Source organism: Notolepis coatsorum (assembly GCF_963971535.1).
Source record: "Notolepis coatsorum genome assembly, chromosome: 14".
NCBI lineage: Eukaryota > Metazoa > Chordata > Actinopteri > Aulopiformes > Paralepididae > Notolepis > Notolepis coatsorum.
Window position 1 is genome coordinate 83,281,583 of NC_140178.1, and position 17,370 is coordinate 83,298,952.

General features: G+C 42.7%; 1 protein-coding gene across 1 annotated transcript in view; it reads right to left on the reverse strand.

The window, feature by feature from the left end:
* Nucleotides 1-16,689, reverse strand: part of LOC311240133 (GDP-L-fucose synthase-like) — a 30,206-nt gene extending 13,517 nt beyond the window's left edge. Inside the window, exons 1-6 of the mRNA XM_084328667.1 lie at nucleotides 16,540-16,689; nucleotides 15,964-16,123; nucleotides 6,649-6,763; nucleotides 4,729-4,857; nucleotides 3,485-3,558; nucleotides 2,640-2,773 (exon numbers count right to left, since the gene is read on the reverse strand). Of these exons, the coding sequence (XP_084184793.1) occupies nucleotides 2,640-2,773; nucleotides 3,485-3,558; nucleotides 4,729-4,857; nucleotides 6,649-6,763; nucleotides 15,964-16,121 (610 nt within the window). The 5' untranslated portion in view covers nucleotides 16,122-16,123; nucleotides 16,540-16,689. The remainder of the gene's footprint in view (nucleotides 1-2,639; nucleotides 2,774-3,484; nucleotides 3,559-4,728; nucleotides 4,858-6,648; nucleotides 6,764-15,963; nucleotides 16,124-16,539) is intronic.
* Nucleotides 16,690-17,370: the final 681 nt, after the last annotated feature.

The following is a 17,370-nucleotide window of genomic DNA, read 5'->3' on the forward strand; positions in this document are numbered from 1 at the left end:
CGAGTCTTGTGGGATTGTAAGAATAGTATTACATTTGTTTAACAACATTCAGTGATATGTGGTGTTATGAAGCATTCAGATAGACGTTTTCAGATGAGCAAGGTTTTCAAATCTCATAATGTAAATACGGTACTGTTAGATATTAAGTAGTACTTCACTTAATAATCGACTCAGTATTTAAACAATAGTCTTTATTTGCATTCTCCGTTCTAGTGCTCCCGCACTTGACTTGCTCTCAGCCTGCATTCTCTGGAGTGCACGCACAGCGTCAGCTCCTATGACGTAACCATGTAACAGTGTGGCACGTCAGTACACATCCCCTCCTTACTAGGACATAAACTCCAAGGTACCATACAGAAATATCAGTGAATTCAATAACTTTTTTTTTTCATACAGAATGCACTTCAATTCTTTTATCCCTGTTATCAAAAATAAACAAAGGTTCTCCACGAACAAAACTCCACCTTGAAAATAGTAAATGCATGTAAACATCATTGAACATGACAATGGGGGGGGGGGTCTGCTGCTGATGGAGACTCAGTGTTCAGGGTAACAGAGCATGAGGTGAGGCGGACCTTTAAAAAAGTGAATATCAGGAAGGCAGCAGGACCGCTGCATCCACGGCATCCCCGGCCGCGTCCTAAAAGTCTGTGCCGACCAACTGGCCCCGGTATTCACTGACATATTTAACCTGTCCTTAGAACAGGCTGTCATCCCCACCTGCCTGAAGAAGTCCACTATTATCCCTGTACCCAAAAAATCCAAGCCTGCTTGCCTCAACGACTACCGCCCTGTAGCTCTCACCTCCATAGCCATGAAGTGCTTTGAGAAGCTAGTAAAGGGCTACATCTGCTCCTCCCTCCCCATCAACATGGACCCCCTGCAATTTGCATACCGCCCCAACAGGTCCACGGAGGACGCCATAGCCCATGTGCTGCACACAGCAGCATCACACCTGGACAAGAGGAAGGGGAACTATGTGAGAATGCTATTCATCGACTACAGCTCGGCATTCAATACCATAGTCCCCTCCAAACTCATAGCCAAGCTCAGGGACCTGGGCTTGAACTATGACCTCTGCCAGTGGGTCTTGGACTTCCTGACGGGCAGACCCCAGGTGGTGAGAGCAGGCAACTGCACCTCCTCATCCATCACCCTCAACATAGGGGCCCCCCAGGGCTGTGTTCTGAGTCCCCTCCTCTACTCCCTGTACACACACAACTGTGTGGCTCAGCGGAGTAGCAACACAATCATCAAATTTGCTGACGACACAGTGGTGGTGGGCCTGATCTCTGCAAACGACGAGAGGGCCTACCTGGAAGAGGTCAAGGTCCTGGCGGGATGGTGCCAGGAAAACAGCCTCTCCCTGAACGTCAGCAAAACAAAGGAGATGATTGTGGACTTCAGGAGGTCGGGGGTCAAGGACTACAGCCCCCTCAGCATCGACGGGGCACCGGTTGAGAGAGTGAACAGCTTTAAGTACCTCGGAGCTTACATATCCGAGGACTTGACATGGACCACACACATTGACAGTGTTGTGAAGAAGGCACGACAACGCCTCTACTTCCTCAGGCCCCTAAGGAAGTTCCAAGTCAGTCAGAAGATCCTTAAGAACTTCTACTCATGTACAATAGAGAGCATCCTGACTGGCAACATCACCTCCTGGTTTGGGAATAGCACTGCACAAGACTGAAGCAGACTACAAAGAGTGACACGTTCAGCCGAACGCACAATTGGAGGGGGGCTCCCCACCCTCCAGAACATTTACAACAAGCGGTGCAGGGGCAAGGCTAAGAGAATCATTAAGGACTCCAGTCACCCGAACAACTGCCTCTTTGAACTGCTGCGGTCAGGCAAGCGATACCGGAGTCTCAAGGCGAGCACAGAAAGACTCAGAAGAAGCTTCTATCCCCAGGCCATCAGGCTGCTCAACGAACAATGAACACTACACAACAACCATCAAACGCACATAGCACACACATCCACACGCACACACTCACTTTAAACAAACACACTGTAGCACCCACTCCCCACACTTTATAGCACACACTCACTTTAAACAAACACACTGTAGCACCCACTCCCCACACTTTATATTTATTGATAGAGGATTGCACTACAACTCGTACACCTTACTGTAAATTGTACCTAAATTGTACCTCATCCCATTTCTGCTTTGCACTATATAGTATTGTATATTATATGGTAACTCAGTTACGTCTATTCTGCATCGAACATTGTACATATGTCTATACTGAACACTGTGACCTCATTTTCTACTTCTAATTTACATGCTATACTATGTTATTTGATACTTATCTTGTCTAGCACAGTCTCTGGAGCGTAACAGTAAGAAGCATTTTGTATAAAAGTATTCTGTACTTCTGTATGACAACTATTAAAGAAACTTGAAACTTGAAACTTGAAACTTAATGCATAACAATATCTGGCACTCACTCACTCTTTTTTTGTGTGCCAGACAGGCTCCTTTTACGCAATGACAAAATCCATCAGTCTCTGAGGCATTTTGGTCTGCCTGTGGGGTCTCTCGTACCTAGCCATAGGCGGTGTGGCCTTGGGTGTGGACTGTGAATCCAGTAATGCTGGTTGGGCTGCCCGTGGGTGTGTGTGTCACTCACTTTTGGCAGCATACGTCCTGTTCATCAGCGCCGACAGCACGTGGCCATTTTCCATGCTGAAGTTGTCATGGGGGCCGAACACATTGGTGGGGATGATTGCCGTGTAGCGATGCCCGTACTGTTGGAAGTACGCCCTGTAGGCAAACAAACATCATGGTTCATCAACTGCAAAGCTTTTTAGAAGCTAGGGTTTCTGTGATATTCTATGATATTGTTTTGTTGCTAAGCTCAGATATATATATAAAAGATTTCAGTAGGCCTAAAAGTAGACCCGTTTACCCAGGTCTTTTAGCTTTTGCTTTTAAACTGGGCTTATTTTTTTTGCCTGGATAGTCTGATTCACACCTATCCTGTTTTATGATGTGTATTTGTATCAAAACTTTTCTTTTGTTATTTTTTCTTTATTTTGTTATATTTGTCGTATCTTTATTGCCATTTTCTTTTTTTACCGTGTTTTATTATAGTGCTATTTACATTGTACATCACTTGCAACTACAGTTAAATGTGCTTTGGAAATATTATTTTAATTGACTTACTTACTAAAACTTGTAATGCTTGTAATAATAATCATAATACTGGGAAACTGTGATAATTACTCTATAATCATACCATCAAAATCTCATACCATGATCATAAAATCATATTATCAGAAAACCTGCCAGATAATCTGCCAGTACGGTGAGAGAATGGGAATCCAATTGAGTAGCTCAGTCGAGTTTAGTCGAGCAGAGGTATAAAACACGATTTAAATTGTTATGTCTGGTCTTGCCCATTTGTTGTGTTTGCACAAAGACTATAATACCTCTGCCCTGAGGCCTCGCCTCCGTTCACACTACCCGGCTAACCTGTTCTGCACATCAATCATCCTTTTGGCGTGTGAGTAGCCATAGTTGGAGTCGTGGGGGGGTCCATTGTGTATCTGTGAGTGAGGGAGAGGTGAGAAACAATGATTAAACCCAACCGTCATTATAATCGCCTCGGTGAAACCAGAGAGGTTACGTTTTTGCTTCATTGTCTGCGTGTGTGGATCCTCCAATTTAGTCGTTATGCCAATTACCTCTTGGTCGTTGTGCTGCCCTGCTGTCGGTCTGGGGAGGGTGTAGACTACCACATGCTGCCCTACTGTCGGTCTGGGGAGGGTGTAGACTACCACATGCTGCCCTGCTGTCGGTCTGGAGAGGCTGTAGAGTGTAGACTACCACATGCTGCCCTACTGTCGGTCTGGGGAGGGTGTAGACTACCACATGCTGCCCTACTGTCGGTCTGGAAAGGCTGTAGACTACCACATGCTGCCCTGCTGTCGGTCTGGAGAGGCTGTAGAGTGTAGACCACCACATGCTGCCCTACTGTCGGTCTGGGGAGGGTGTAGACTACCACATGCTGCCCTACTGTCGGTCTGGAGAGGCTGTAGAGTGTAGACTACCACATGCTGCCCTACTGTCGGTCTGGGGAGGGTGTAGACTACCACATGCTGCCCTACTGTCGGTCTGGAGAGGCTGTAGACTACCACATGCTGCCCTACTGTCAGTCTGGAGAGGCTGTAGACTACCACATGCTGCCCTACTGTCGGTCTGGAGAGGCTGTAGAGTGTAGACTACCACATGCTGGCCTACTATCGGTCTGGGTAGGGTGTAGACTACCACATGCTGGCCTACTATCGGTCTGGGTAGGGTGTAGACTACCACATGCTGCCCTACTGTCGGTCTGGGGAGGGTGTAGACTACCACATGCTGCCCTACTGTCGGTCTGGGGAGGGTGTAGACTACCACATGCTGCCCTACTGTCGGTCTGGGGAGGGTGTAGACTACCACATGCTGCCCTACTGTCGGTCTGGGGAGGCTGTAGACTACCACATGCTGCCCTACTGTCGGTCTGGAGAGGGTGTAGAGTGTAGACTACCACATGCTGCCCTACTGTCGGTCTGGAGAGGGTGTAGAGTGTAGACTACCACATGTCTCCTCAGATACACGTGGAGTCACCAGCTGCTTATCTACACCTGACAGCGAGGAGTTTCACTTCTGCCCTTAACCCAACACCCACTGTCGACGTGCGTGTAGTGCATCTGTCGCTATAACGTCTCCAAACTCACCATGGTCTCATCGATGGGGTAGGTGGTCTTGTCAGGGAAGATGCAACTAGACAGGCAGGACACCACCTTGGTGACTCCCAACTCGTGAGCGGTGTGTAGGACGTTGTCGTTGATTCTCAGGTTGTCTCTCTGTAAGGATATCCATTCACTCATATCACTCACCGAGCCAGCAAGGTTTATATATGGATGAACCGTGTAGACTTGTTCAGCACTGTAAAACTCCATTGCTTTTAATGTTAAGCTGTATTTTGCTTTTCTTGCTGTCCATGTGCGCTGTATATGAGTCCATGTTGTTGCAGGGGACATGTCCCCCTCAATTATTATTATTTTTTTTAATGCAACCTTTATTTACACAGGCAGGAACTAATTCTTATATACAAGAGCAGCCTGACCAAAAAGCAAAGGCCTTTTGAGGGAAGGGGGGGGGGGGGGGGGGGGGGGGGTAGGAGGCTGCAACAAAAACAAGTTTATGTACATGCATACAAGTAAATCAAATAAAAAATTACAGTAGCAATAGTATACAAGGAAAATCACAATAAATAAGGGAGAGAGAAGGAAAGAGAGAGAGGGAAAAAGGGGCCCAAGATGGAGCCTTGAGGCACCCCTTTAGAGATGTTGAGAGGGTCGGACAAGTTTTCGGTCTTCACCTGCTGAACACGATTAGCAAGGTAGCTGGCAATTCATTCATTTGTTTGGCCTACTTTTATACATTAATTTAGGCTTGGTTGTATACCTTTTTGTTTTTGGTGAAGCAACCTGTCTTGAATGGTGTTGGTGCGTGAGTGACATGTGTGTCCCCTCCCTGAAGCGAACGGACGGGTCAGAAATGTCTTCGTTGCCAAGTAGTTTTCACATACAAGGAATTTGCTTTGGTCGTTTTCGGTGCGACATTAGCGGACAGATAATACAATAAAGAGGTAGAGTAAGATTAAATGAAATATGAACTAAGTTAAGCACAATAGAAAAGAATATAATTATGAAATAGAATAAAATATAGGCCAGGGCTGTACAACTGTAAATGTGATTTGCAGACTTGTAACTCAGCACGCAGGCAAAACATTACGTTGCATCTAACCTACTAACATTTATAGACACTGAATTAATTTCAGGTCGGGATTTCTTTCCATCATGATGGGATGGGCTACCAGTCTTGCAAATTTAGCATAAAACGCCTGTCGATTGCATACCCAAAGTAATTTGCGATTCATTATACTTTATATTTATAGCACTTTATACTTATATTCATCCAAAAACATTTATATAAATGAACAGATTATGAGTCATATAAAAAGAAAGTTCTGGATTGTTTGTAAACAATTTATATAGTTTCACACGTAAAAACACGTTATTTTACACTGTTGGTCGCTGTACAAAATACCATTGACCCTAATTTGTTTAATTTCAAACGTTTATTTTAACTAGAAAAAAAGCTAAGGTTGCCCTAATTTACAACGATGTTGAGTGTGCCAATTAAATATATCTTCTACACACAGGCAAAGGAGTTATCTTCCCTTTCTAACTCGCCTAAACTAAGTGCAGCATTATAGTGAGTCGTATAGCAAGTTTTTTAGTTGTTGTTTTTTTTTGGGGGGGGGGGGCAATCTTTCTAAACTTAAAAACATGTTGTTTTGCGTCTATAATTAGCACATTATTTGATATAATTAAAATAGAAAATAAACGAAATTTTTTAGGGCCCTTTTTTACTCTGCGGAAAAGGAGCAGGTGCTCGAGCACCCTTTGGGTCCTATGTGTGTACGTGTCTGACGTCTAGCCTATATCTGACTCTATAAGAGTACATTAAGCGCTGGACCCAAATACACACGTCAAGCTAGTGTTTTGTAACTTCCTGACCGTAAGAAGCTTGTTCACTTTCACAACAGGAGCTGTCAACACAGGGGACGAGAGGCTGTGTTTTCTTACCAAAAACTGCAAATTCTCCCTCAAGTGTAGATACAAGCCCCCCACTTTGGCTGCAAGATGGATGACGTGAGTGGGACGATATTTCTCAAACACAGCCTTGGTCTGTGCAAGATCTCTGTAAAGCAATAGTAATATTGACATAGTATTAGATCCATATGCATACTTAACATTAGTCAGAAATCCCTCATTTGTTCATCCTTCTGTTAGGACATGGTGACACGTAAGACACTTGGGCATAGATCCACAAAGAATGGATTGCACGGAGCAAGTTGCACCCTTACTTACAATTCATTATGAATTGAAAATGGGGGACCCTGATGTAAACAAGACGAAAGTCTTTCTCTGGTCTGCATCCCCTTAACAATTGTGTGTATTGAGCCGTACTGTATTGTACCCATTCTGCAATCTGTTAATACAATTTTCATTCAATCAATCACCCTGCAGATTGATTGATTGAATGAAAGTTTTATTTAAGAGATTGCAGAATGGGTACAATACAGTAGGCTACGGGTCAATACACATAATTGTTAAGGGGATGCAGACCAGAGAAAGACTTTTGTCTTGTTTACATCAGGGTCCCCCATTTTCAATTCATAATGAATTGTAAGTAAGGGTGCAACTTGCTCCGTGCAATCCATTCTTTGTGGATCTAGGCCTTTGATTTGGCAATGAGCCAAACCTAACAACAGGTATGCAGAGAACAATGGGGGGGGGGGCATATGAGCATTCAAGAGAAGTTAAACAGAGACAGTGGTGTGATCTAATAGTTAAACAGAGACAGTGGTGTGATCTAATAGTGAGGCAGAGACAGTGGTGTGATCTAATAGAGGCAGAGACAGTGGTGTGATCTAATAGTTAAACAGAGACAGTGGTGTGATCTAATAGTTAAACAGAGACAGTGGTGTGATCTAATAGAGGCAGAGACAGTGGTGTGATCCAATAGTTAAACAGAGACAGTGGTGTGATCTAATAGAGGCAGAGACAGTGGTGTGATCTAATAATTAAACAGAGACAGTGGTGTGATCTAATAGTGAGGCAGAGACAGTGGTGTGATCTAATAGAGGCAGAGACAGTGGTGTGATCTAATAGTTAAACAGAGACAGTGGTGTGATCTAATAGTTAAACAGAGACAGTGGTGTGATCTAATAGTTAAACAGAGACAGTGGTGTGATCTAATAGTTAAACAGAGACAGTGGTGTGATCTAATAGTGAGGCAGAGACAGTGGTGTGATCTAATAGAGGCAGAGACAGTGGTGTGATCTAATAGTTAAACAGAGACAGTGGTGTGATCTAATAGTTAAACAGAGACAGTGGTGTGATCTAATAGTTAAACAGAGACAGTGGTGTGATCTAATAGAGGCAGAGACAGTGGTGTGATCTAATAGAGGCAGAGACAGTGGTGTGATCTAATAGAGGCAGAGACAGTGGTGTGATCTAATAGTTAAACAGAGACAGTGGTGTGATCTAATAGTGAGGCAGAGACAGTGGTGTGATCTAATAGTGAGGCAGAGACAGTGGTGTGATCTAATAGTGAGGCAGAGACAGTGGTGTGATCTAATAGAGGCAGAGACAGTGGTGTGATCTAATAGTGAGGCAGAGACAGTGGTGTGATCTAATAGAGGCAGAGACAGTGGTGTGATCTAATAGAGGCAGAGACAGTGGTGTGATCTAATAGTTAAACAGAGACAGTGGTGTGATCTAATAGTTAAACAGAGACAGTGGTGTGATCTAATAGAGGCAGAGACAGTGGTGTGATCTAATAGTTAAACAGAGACAGTGGTGTGATCTAATAGTTAAACAGAGACAGTGGTGTGATCTAATAGTTAAACAGAGACAGTGGTGTGATCTAATAGTTAAACAGAGACAGTGGTGTGATCTAATAGTGAGGCAGAGACAGTGGTGTGATCTAATAGTTAAACAGAGACAGTGGTGTGATCTAATAGAGGCAGAGACAGTGGTGTGATCTAATAGTGAGGCAGAGACAGTGGTGTGATCTAATAGTGAGGCAGAGACAGTGGTGTGATCTAATAGTTAAACAGAGACAGTGGTGTGATCTAATAGTTAAACAGAGACAGTGGTGTGATCTAATAGTTAAACAGAGACAGTGGTGTGATCTAATAGAGGCAGAGACAGTGGTGTGATCTAATAGTGAGGCAGAGACAGTGGTGTGATCTAATAGTGAGGCAGAGACAGTGGTGTGATCTAATAGAGGCAGAGACAGTGGTGTGATCTAATAGTGAGGCAGAGACAGTGGTGTGATCTAATAGTTAAACAGAGACAGTGGTGTGAACTAATAGTGAGGCAGAGACAGTGGTGTGATCTAATAGTGAGGCAGAGACAGTGGTGTGATCTAATAGAGGCAGAGACAGTGGTGTGATCTAATAGAGGCAGAGACAGTGGTGTGAACTAATAGTGAGGCAGAGACAGTGGTGTGATCTAATAGTGAGGCAGAGACAGTGGTGTTTCTCTCTCCCCCTGTTTCCAGCCTGACCCAGCAGATGTGGTCATGTCTCCTGTCTGCCCAGCTGACGAGTCATCACATCATCGGTCATCACCCCCAGCTGTGTTCCATTAGCCATTATTCCTCTGTGTTATTCAGTCATGTTCCACCTAGTCAGTCTTTGTCCGGTCGTTTGTTTTTATTACCTGTGTATCCTACCTGTCTACGCCTGTTCCTGCTCTACCAGTTAGAGTTAGTTGTTTTTAGGAGTCAGCTATGCTTCTGTTCATTCACAATTCACAGATTTCTTAAAGGTCCTGTGCATTATAAATGGCTTTTTCCAGTGTTTATCATTGTTTTATAGCAATAGGGGTTAGTATCAATGGGTCTGTGTCTCTAATTACCATATTGACTCATCAGTCTAGTCTCGAGTTCACGAGATCTTCCCTCACTCAACTAAGCCGTTCTGATTTGAATAGTATATGAATAGAATAATGTCTGTCTTGTTTACATCAGGGTCCCCCATTTTCAATTCATAATGACATACACAACATACAAATATACATCATGACATTTACGACATACATGACATACAGATATACAGTACTGTTACATTTATGACATACAAGATACAAATATATAGTACTGTTTAACAGAGATCATAACAGAAAATATATACATTCAAGGGGGAGGAAACTTTACATTAGGAGGGGGTTGGGTGGGTGGGTGGGTTGGGTGTTTGGACATTTACGGGGGCCAGTTTCGAATTGCAGCCTCACGGTTTTGAAGGTGGGTAGGGATTCACATTATTTTACGGCTGTGGGTAGGGCATTCCACATTGTTGTGGCATAATTGCTAAACGTGTTTAGGCCCTTGTTTGAGCCGAATCTGGGTTGAACATGATTTGTGGAACTCCCTCTGGTGTTGTGGTCGTGGCCTTCACTGACCTTTGGGAAGTATTTCGACATGTACTCTGCTGCTGGCTGGTTCTGTAACTACCTTTCTGACAGGACTCAATGTGTAAAAATGTATGGTTGTTCCTCTGATGTCTTATCTGTCCACAAGGGGGTGCCACAAGGCTCTGTTTTATGCCCTTTGTTATTTACAATTGTATTCTGGATGATGACTTGTCTTAAACCCCACATTGAAAATCTGGTTAAGAAGTTGAAATTAAGGCTGGACTTTTATTTTAGAAACAAGTCCTGTTTTTCTTTTCATTATAGAAAGAGGCTTGTCTCTGTCACCTTTTTGCCAGTGCTCGATTATGGCGATGTATTGTACTTTTAAAGCCTGTTCTACCTCATTGCTGCTTGACTCTACTCATGGTGTCATAAGATTTATTACTGGCTGTCGATGACTCACACATCATTGTACTTTATATGCCAAGGTATGCTGGCTGTCCTTGTCTGCTAGGCTTCTCCATTGGTATACCTTTATTTATAAACCACTTATTGTTCTGTCACCTTAACATCTGTACATATCTCACTATCTCTGATAATCTATTTTACAGCTTGCGATCTCAGGAGTCAGGATTATCTTTATGCCTCAGTCCCCAGAACTCGAGTTTGGGAAAAGGGCTGCTCCCTCTACTTGGAACGGACTTTAAAAAAGATCTGAAGCTACAGGCCCTTGTCATCTTGCCTGATTTTAAAGTGCATGTCACAGACCTTGCAACATCTGAATTGGGAGTTTGCAAATGCATTAATACATAATGCTGATGCTACTGTTACTAATGTTAAGGACATGGTGGTGCTTTTCTATCTGTTCATTGACGGACGGACGGTAGCTGCAGCCTTATTTAGCGCATCGAGCAAACATACTTTTGCTGGTCTAGACTGGTCTCTGAGCTCCTCCTAGTTTTAATCCAAAATATTTCAGAATCCTCCGCTATCATTGTGTAATGTGTCATCTCTAGAGCCTTCCTTTTCTCGTCACGTGAAGTTAAAGGGGAACTATTTTACTATTTCTTTCACTATTTGGGCACTTTTACACAATTCCTGTGAGTTTATGGAACACCTCTGTAATTTTTAATTTTTTTTTAATTCATTGTTTTGTATTTCTAATCAAGTCCTCAAAAACAGCATTTTTCTACCTCAAGATCTTAAGCCGTTTTGAGCCTGGGCTCCAACCACAATGGTAAACCACTGCCTCGCCTGAACATTATCATGCAGCGGTGTCTCTCTGACATCACAAATCAGCACATTTTCAGATGACTCAGTTCAGTGAGGGTGAATATTGAGAGAGGAGAATTGGAAGAATGCGCCAATATGAGAATTAGAGACATAGATCATATTAATATAAGTCCACATAGCTAGGAAACAATGCTAACCACTGAAAAAGGCCATTTATAAGATAGTTCCCCTTTAAGACTAAGTGAAAGTGAAACCTACAAATATCTGCTGTCCTCAATGTTGTCTGATTTGCACATTTGATAACACGTTTAGCACCCTTGATCGCGCTACTGAAACAGTAACGGAAAGAGGGATAATAGCGAGGTTTGGGCCGGACTGGGGAAATAATTCAGGCCGGGAAATAGTGCGAAATATAGTCCCAGTCAGGCCACTTTTTAAGCAGGGGGTCTGGGGGTCCCCCACCAGGACATTTTCTGTTACAAAGACTTAATTTCCTGCATTCTGGTGCAGGAATCTTAGAATGTTTACCCTTTAAATGCCATCACAAATTATTGTTAAAAAAAGACACACAAAATGAAATATCTTCACTATATCAAATGCAAAGTGGATTTTTCTGGGGGGGGGGGGGGGGGGGGGTATTACAGGCTAGCAACAACACTGATTTTGATGGATTCTTTGTTTTTTGTAATGTCAGATTTAACAACAACTCTTTTCAGAAAAGTGGGAGTATTTCATTTTTAATCTGACATTACAAAAAAAAACATCTAAAAATAAAAATAGTTATGATCAGGGCTGAAATTGAATAAAAGAGTTATGACTGTTTAGACTGCGTTACTCTCTGTCTGTTTACTCTCTGTACTCTCTGTCTGTTTCTTATACTTTAGGAGCACTTTATTTATTTATTTTTTTAGCTATGCGACTTACTGTGAAGCACTTTGGTTGACAAGTGTCATGTCTAAATGTGCTATACAAATACATTTGATTGATTGATTGATTGATTGATTGATTGATTGATTGATTGATTGATTGATTGATTGATTGATTGATTGATTGTCACAGTGATCTCCTGGTTGTTCCCCACTTAGGTTATCTAACTATCGCATCGTCGCAACTAGAAACACTGGACTGGCCTGCTTCTAAGTTATGTGGCCTGACTAAAAACTTAGCGGGTGTAACAATTGTATTTTTAGTCAGGCCACATAACTTAGAAGCAGGCCAGGCCAGTCTTTATAATGTGCTGTATAATGACAATACATTTCAAATCAAATCTAATTGGTTATTGATGCTGGGAGCTGTTGTTGGCAAGCTGATGTTTTTGACCTGCTGGATCTCTTGGAAAAGCGTATACATGGTTACTACTCTAGTCTCATTCAGGACAAGTGAACTCCAAGCCCACGTGACTGAACTCAAACTAGTAAGAAACAGACAAAGAAATGACGTAAAAACGTCTAAAAAAATATTCATCAATGACAAAACTGAGGAAAACAAAAATAAACCATGTGAACTTTGGAAATTACTCAATAATCAACTAGGCTGCAGTAAAAAACTTAAAACCAGGTTCTCAAACATAAACATAAAGACGGACAACACGCTCATCACAGACAAGCTGGATGTAGCCAATTACTCAAACACTTTCTTCACAAACATAGCCACAACACTGGTAAACAAACTACCCTCCCCCTCAGGGCAGTATGGGGTAGAACACATAGTAGCATACTACAAGAACCTATAGGCGTCCACGAAGACGACTTCAAACTGGAAATGGTAACTACAGATGAGGTACTCAAAAAACTGAGCGCCCTCCAACCGAACAAGGCCACTGGCCATGACAACATCCCCTCCAAATTCCTCAGAGACTCAGCAGCCGCCATCACCCCAGTCATCACACACATAATAAACCTCTCCATAAAACCGGGACACGTCCCCAAGGACTTCAAAATTGCGAGAGTAACACCCCTGCACAAAAAGGGCAGCAAATTAGACCCAGGCAACTACCGCCCTGTTTCTATCCTTACATCCATCTCGAAAGTCATGGAAAAAATTGTATACAAACAGGTCGAAAAGTACCTCGCGGAAAAAAATCTAATCTACGAATTCCAATCTGGCTTCAGAACATCCCACTCCACTGACACATGCCTTCTCTATTTGAATGACCACATCAAGCAAGAGGTGGACGCGGGCAAATACTGCGGCATGGTCATGCTGGACCTACAAAAGGCCTTCGACACTGTCAATCACACCAGTCTGATTGACAAGCTAAAAGCAATTGTTTTGATAGTCTATCAGTGATACAATCCTACCTGGAGGGGAGAGAACAGATGGTGGAGGTAAACGGTACCCTATCCCCCCCCCCCCCCCCCCCCTCACAGTGAACTGTGGTGTTCCACAAGGAAGCATACTAGGACTGCTACTGTTCCTAATTTATGCAAATTACATGTCGTCAGCTTGTGACTGCAAGTTGTTCCTGTTTGCGGACGACTCAGCCCTGCTGGTCTCTGACAAGAACAAGTTACAGGTTGAAAAAACCCTCAGCTCGGAACTAGGCAAAATCTGCATATGGCTCGCCGACAACAAACTATCATTACACATGGGCAAAACAGAGTCCATTCTCTTCGGTTCAAATAACAAACTCAGCAAGACCGACGGCTTCTCAGTTACAGTGGGTGACAATATTGTCACAAGGAAAGATGAAATTACCTACCTGGGTTCCATCCTAGAGGCTAATCTTTCCTGTGACAAAATGGCATCCAATGTAATAAAAAAAAGTCAACCAACGATCTCGTTTCTTGTACCGGATCTCCTCTCTGGTAAACAAGAATACCCTGAAGACTCTGGCAGGAGCACTCATTCAAGGGTACTACAACTATGCTTGCACCTCATGGTACCAAAGCACCTCAAAGGCACTAAAAACCGAATTACAAACATCTCAAAACAAACTAGTTAGACTACTGCTTGACCTGACTCCTAGAACCCACCTCACCCCTGCCCACTTTGACAACCTAGGATGGCTTAGAGTAGACGACAGAGTACAGCAACTTGCAATGGGCCTGGTCTACAAGATACACTACACGACCAAGGTACCCATGCACATGTCAAAATACTTCCCAAAGGTCAGTGAATACCACGATCACAACACCAGAGGGAGCTCCACAAATCATGTTAAACCCAGATTCGGCTCAAACAAGGGACTAAACACGTTTCGCAATTATGCCACATCAATGTGGAACGCCCTACCCAAAGCTGTAAAGGGATGTGAATCTCTACCCACTTTCAAAAACACTCACGGGAGACTGCAATTCGAAACTGGCCCCTACAAATGTCCTAACCCAGTTGTACAGTAAATTACCAAGTATGGCTTTGTCAGTATTCCAATGTACAGTGTACAGTGTGTGTCCCCCCCCCCCACCTCCAATGTACAGCCCAACCCACCCACCCAACCCCACCCCACCTACCCAACCTCCTCCAATGTACAGTTTCTACGTCAAATGTATATACACTCTTTTTCTGGACACTTTTTGTATCACAAACAGTACTGTATTTGCAAGTCTGGTATGTCATAAATGTATAGATGTAGCAGTACTGTCTATCTGTATGTCGTGTGTGTCATATGATGAATTGAAAATGGGGGACCCTGATGTAAACAAGACGAAAGTCTTTCTCTGGTCAGCATCCCCTTAACAATTGTATGTATTGAGCTGTACTGTACTGTACCCATTCTGCAATCTGTTAATAAACTTTTCAATCAATCAATTCAATCACAACCCGGTTTGGAAATGCAAATGTGTGAGTCAGTTCCATGTAAAGTAATTTCCTTGTACAGTCAGTTCCCTTTTGGATGCCAAAAACGCAAACTGAACCTGCACGGTCAAAAGATCTTAACCCTTTCACTGCCACACGACAGAAGGTTAACCCTTTACTATCACACAACCGACGGTCATGTGGCAGTGAAAGGGTTAACCTTCTGTGTATTGTCACAGTGAAAGGGTTAACCGTTTGGTAGTGCGGCAGTGAAAGGGTTAAGGTATATCCCACAGAGTTGATTCTAGTCATAATGACTGGATCAGACAAATAGACCTTTAGGTTGTAATTCTACAACATTTAGCATTTCCCTAAAATGTGCCATTTATTAAGTGAGTGAGTAAGTGAGTGAGTGCTTAAAGTGAGGGAAATGCAATCATATGACCTCAATGAATTGCACTGACTGAGATGGTTGAAAGCAAACATTGCATGACCAGTCATGTTCCTGTATATACATTAAACAATTTGTATTTAAATAATTCTAGATCTTTAGGTATCCATAAGATTTTATTTAAACCATCTCAGGTAGTCAGAGTGCAATTTGATGATATCATAGAATGAAGCTTTCCTTACTTTGGGAACTGTAAACATACAATTTTACTACTAAAAAAACTAAACATAAAATTTTACTACTAAAAAAACTTGAGGAAAATATCTACTTTTGCAGAATTAAAAAGTAAATTTCAGTGGAGTACCCCTTTAGGTCTGATCCAGTCATTATAATTACAATCAACTTGAGTATTCAGTCTGAAGAAACATTTATTTGGTGTTTTACAGTACATTTTACTTCAAAATGTCCTCACACCTCAATAAAAACACCATGTTAAGACCTTGTCCTGTCGCTTGCATCATAGTGATGGCATAACTTCTAACGTTGAAGTTGTTTATGTCGTCATTTCAAACGATACACATGAATGGGCCTTCATGAGTCATGACGTGACTTACACAAGGTTGGCCTCCTTAGATGAGAGAAAAGTCCACTCCTCTCCCTCCAGTCTCCCGCCTTCCTTCATCACCTGATGCTCAATGGCCTTGCCGATCAAACCAGACCCCCCCGTCACCAGGATACGCATCGGCCCAGTATGGTCCTCTGAACCCATCATCTCTGTGTGCGTGAAGGAGAGAGATATTGTGAGTGATTGAGTGAGTAAATATCATAGCTGTGAGTGAGTATTCAATCTGAAATTCACCATACATAATACAATGTATGGGTACTTTGATTTGGTGCTGAGACATATCAGCAACACAGTACAGTATACAATACTGACTAGCATGGTTTAAGAACAGCAGCACCATACAGTGCAAATACAATGCAAACCATAGGAGTGTAGACTGTCATATAAGACACATAGCTAACACATACCTCAGTAGAAGGCCAACGATCAAATCCAAGAACTTTGCATATCTTTCCTAACATGACTGAGTAAGGAATTTTAAACAAATATGTTTTAACTTTAGGCAAAATTCTAAACCAAGTAAAGCCATCAATTAGGTTACAATCTGGGATATTCATATACTCACATGATCGCCTAGGAATATTGCCAGCAGTGTCAAAAATACAATTACAATTTAGTCAATAACCAGAACCCCCAAAATAGTTAGGAAACACCCCAGAGAAAAATGCAGCCTTTACTCTATTCCTCACTCACTGAGGTGAGTGACTGTGAGCATCTTCAGTTCCTGCCTCGACTATATAGGCTGTCATTGACTTGACCAGACAATCTTGTTTGGCAGGTCCATACAGCAATGGAAACAAAAGCTCTTGCTTATTCTAGGAGGCTTCAGGTACCAATGGGTTTCGAGTCACCTGTTGGGTGAGAGTCAGTTTTTGACCCAGCCTACTAGTTGACCTGGAGAGATGGGATACTGCCATCTGCTGGTGTGTTGGAGCCATGGTCCACTTTTGATCAGCGGCCATGGGACATATTCATGTGGATTATGCTACAATGGAGCTAGTCGGTATATTAAAGTTTAAGAATGAGAATTTCATCACATAGGCAAGCAACATTGTTTGGGTTTTTAAGATAAGATATTCCTTTATTGATCCCCTTGGCAAAAGTTGGGCGTCATAGCAGCATGGGGGCGAGGAGGTACAGTTATGAGCAGGGTAATAGATGAAAGCCATAAATGTGACTGAGCCCAACAGTTTGTGGAACATGTCTCCCTCTGTAATTTTTCGGATTTTTACAGATTATGAAAGTACAGAATGTAAGATTTCAAATTATGTGAATAGCCCGGCGCAATGAATGGAAGCGGACATGGCCGGTTAGCCTTCGGGAGAGGCGTTAGTTGGACAATATCTAGGCTAACCGGCCATTCATTGTGCTAAGCTAGGCCAGCCAGATTTCTACT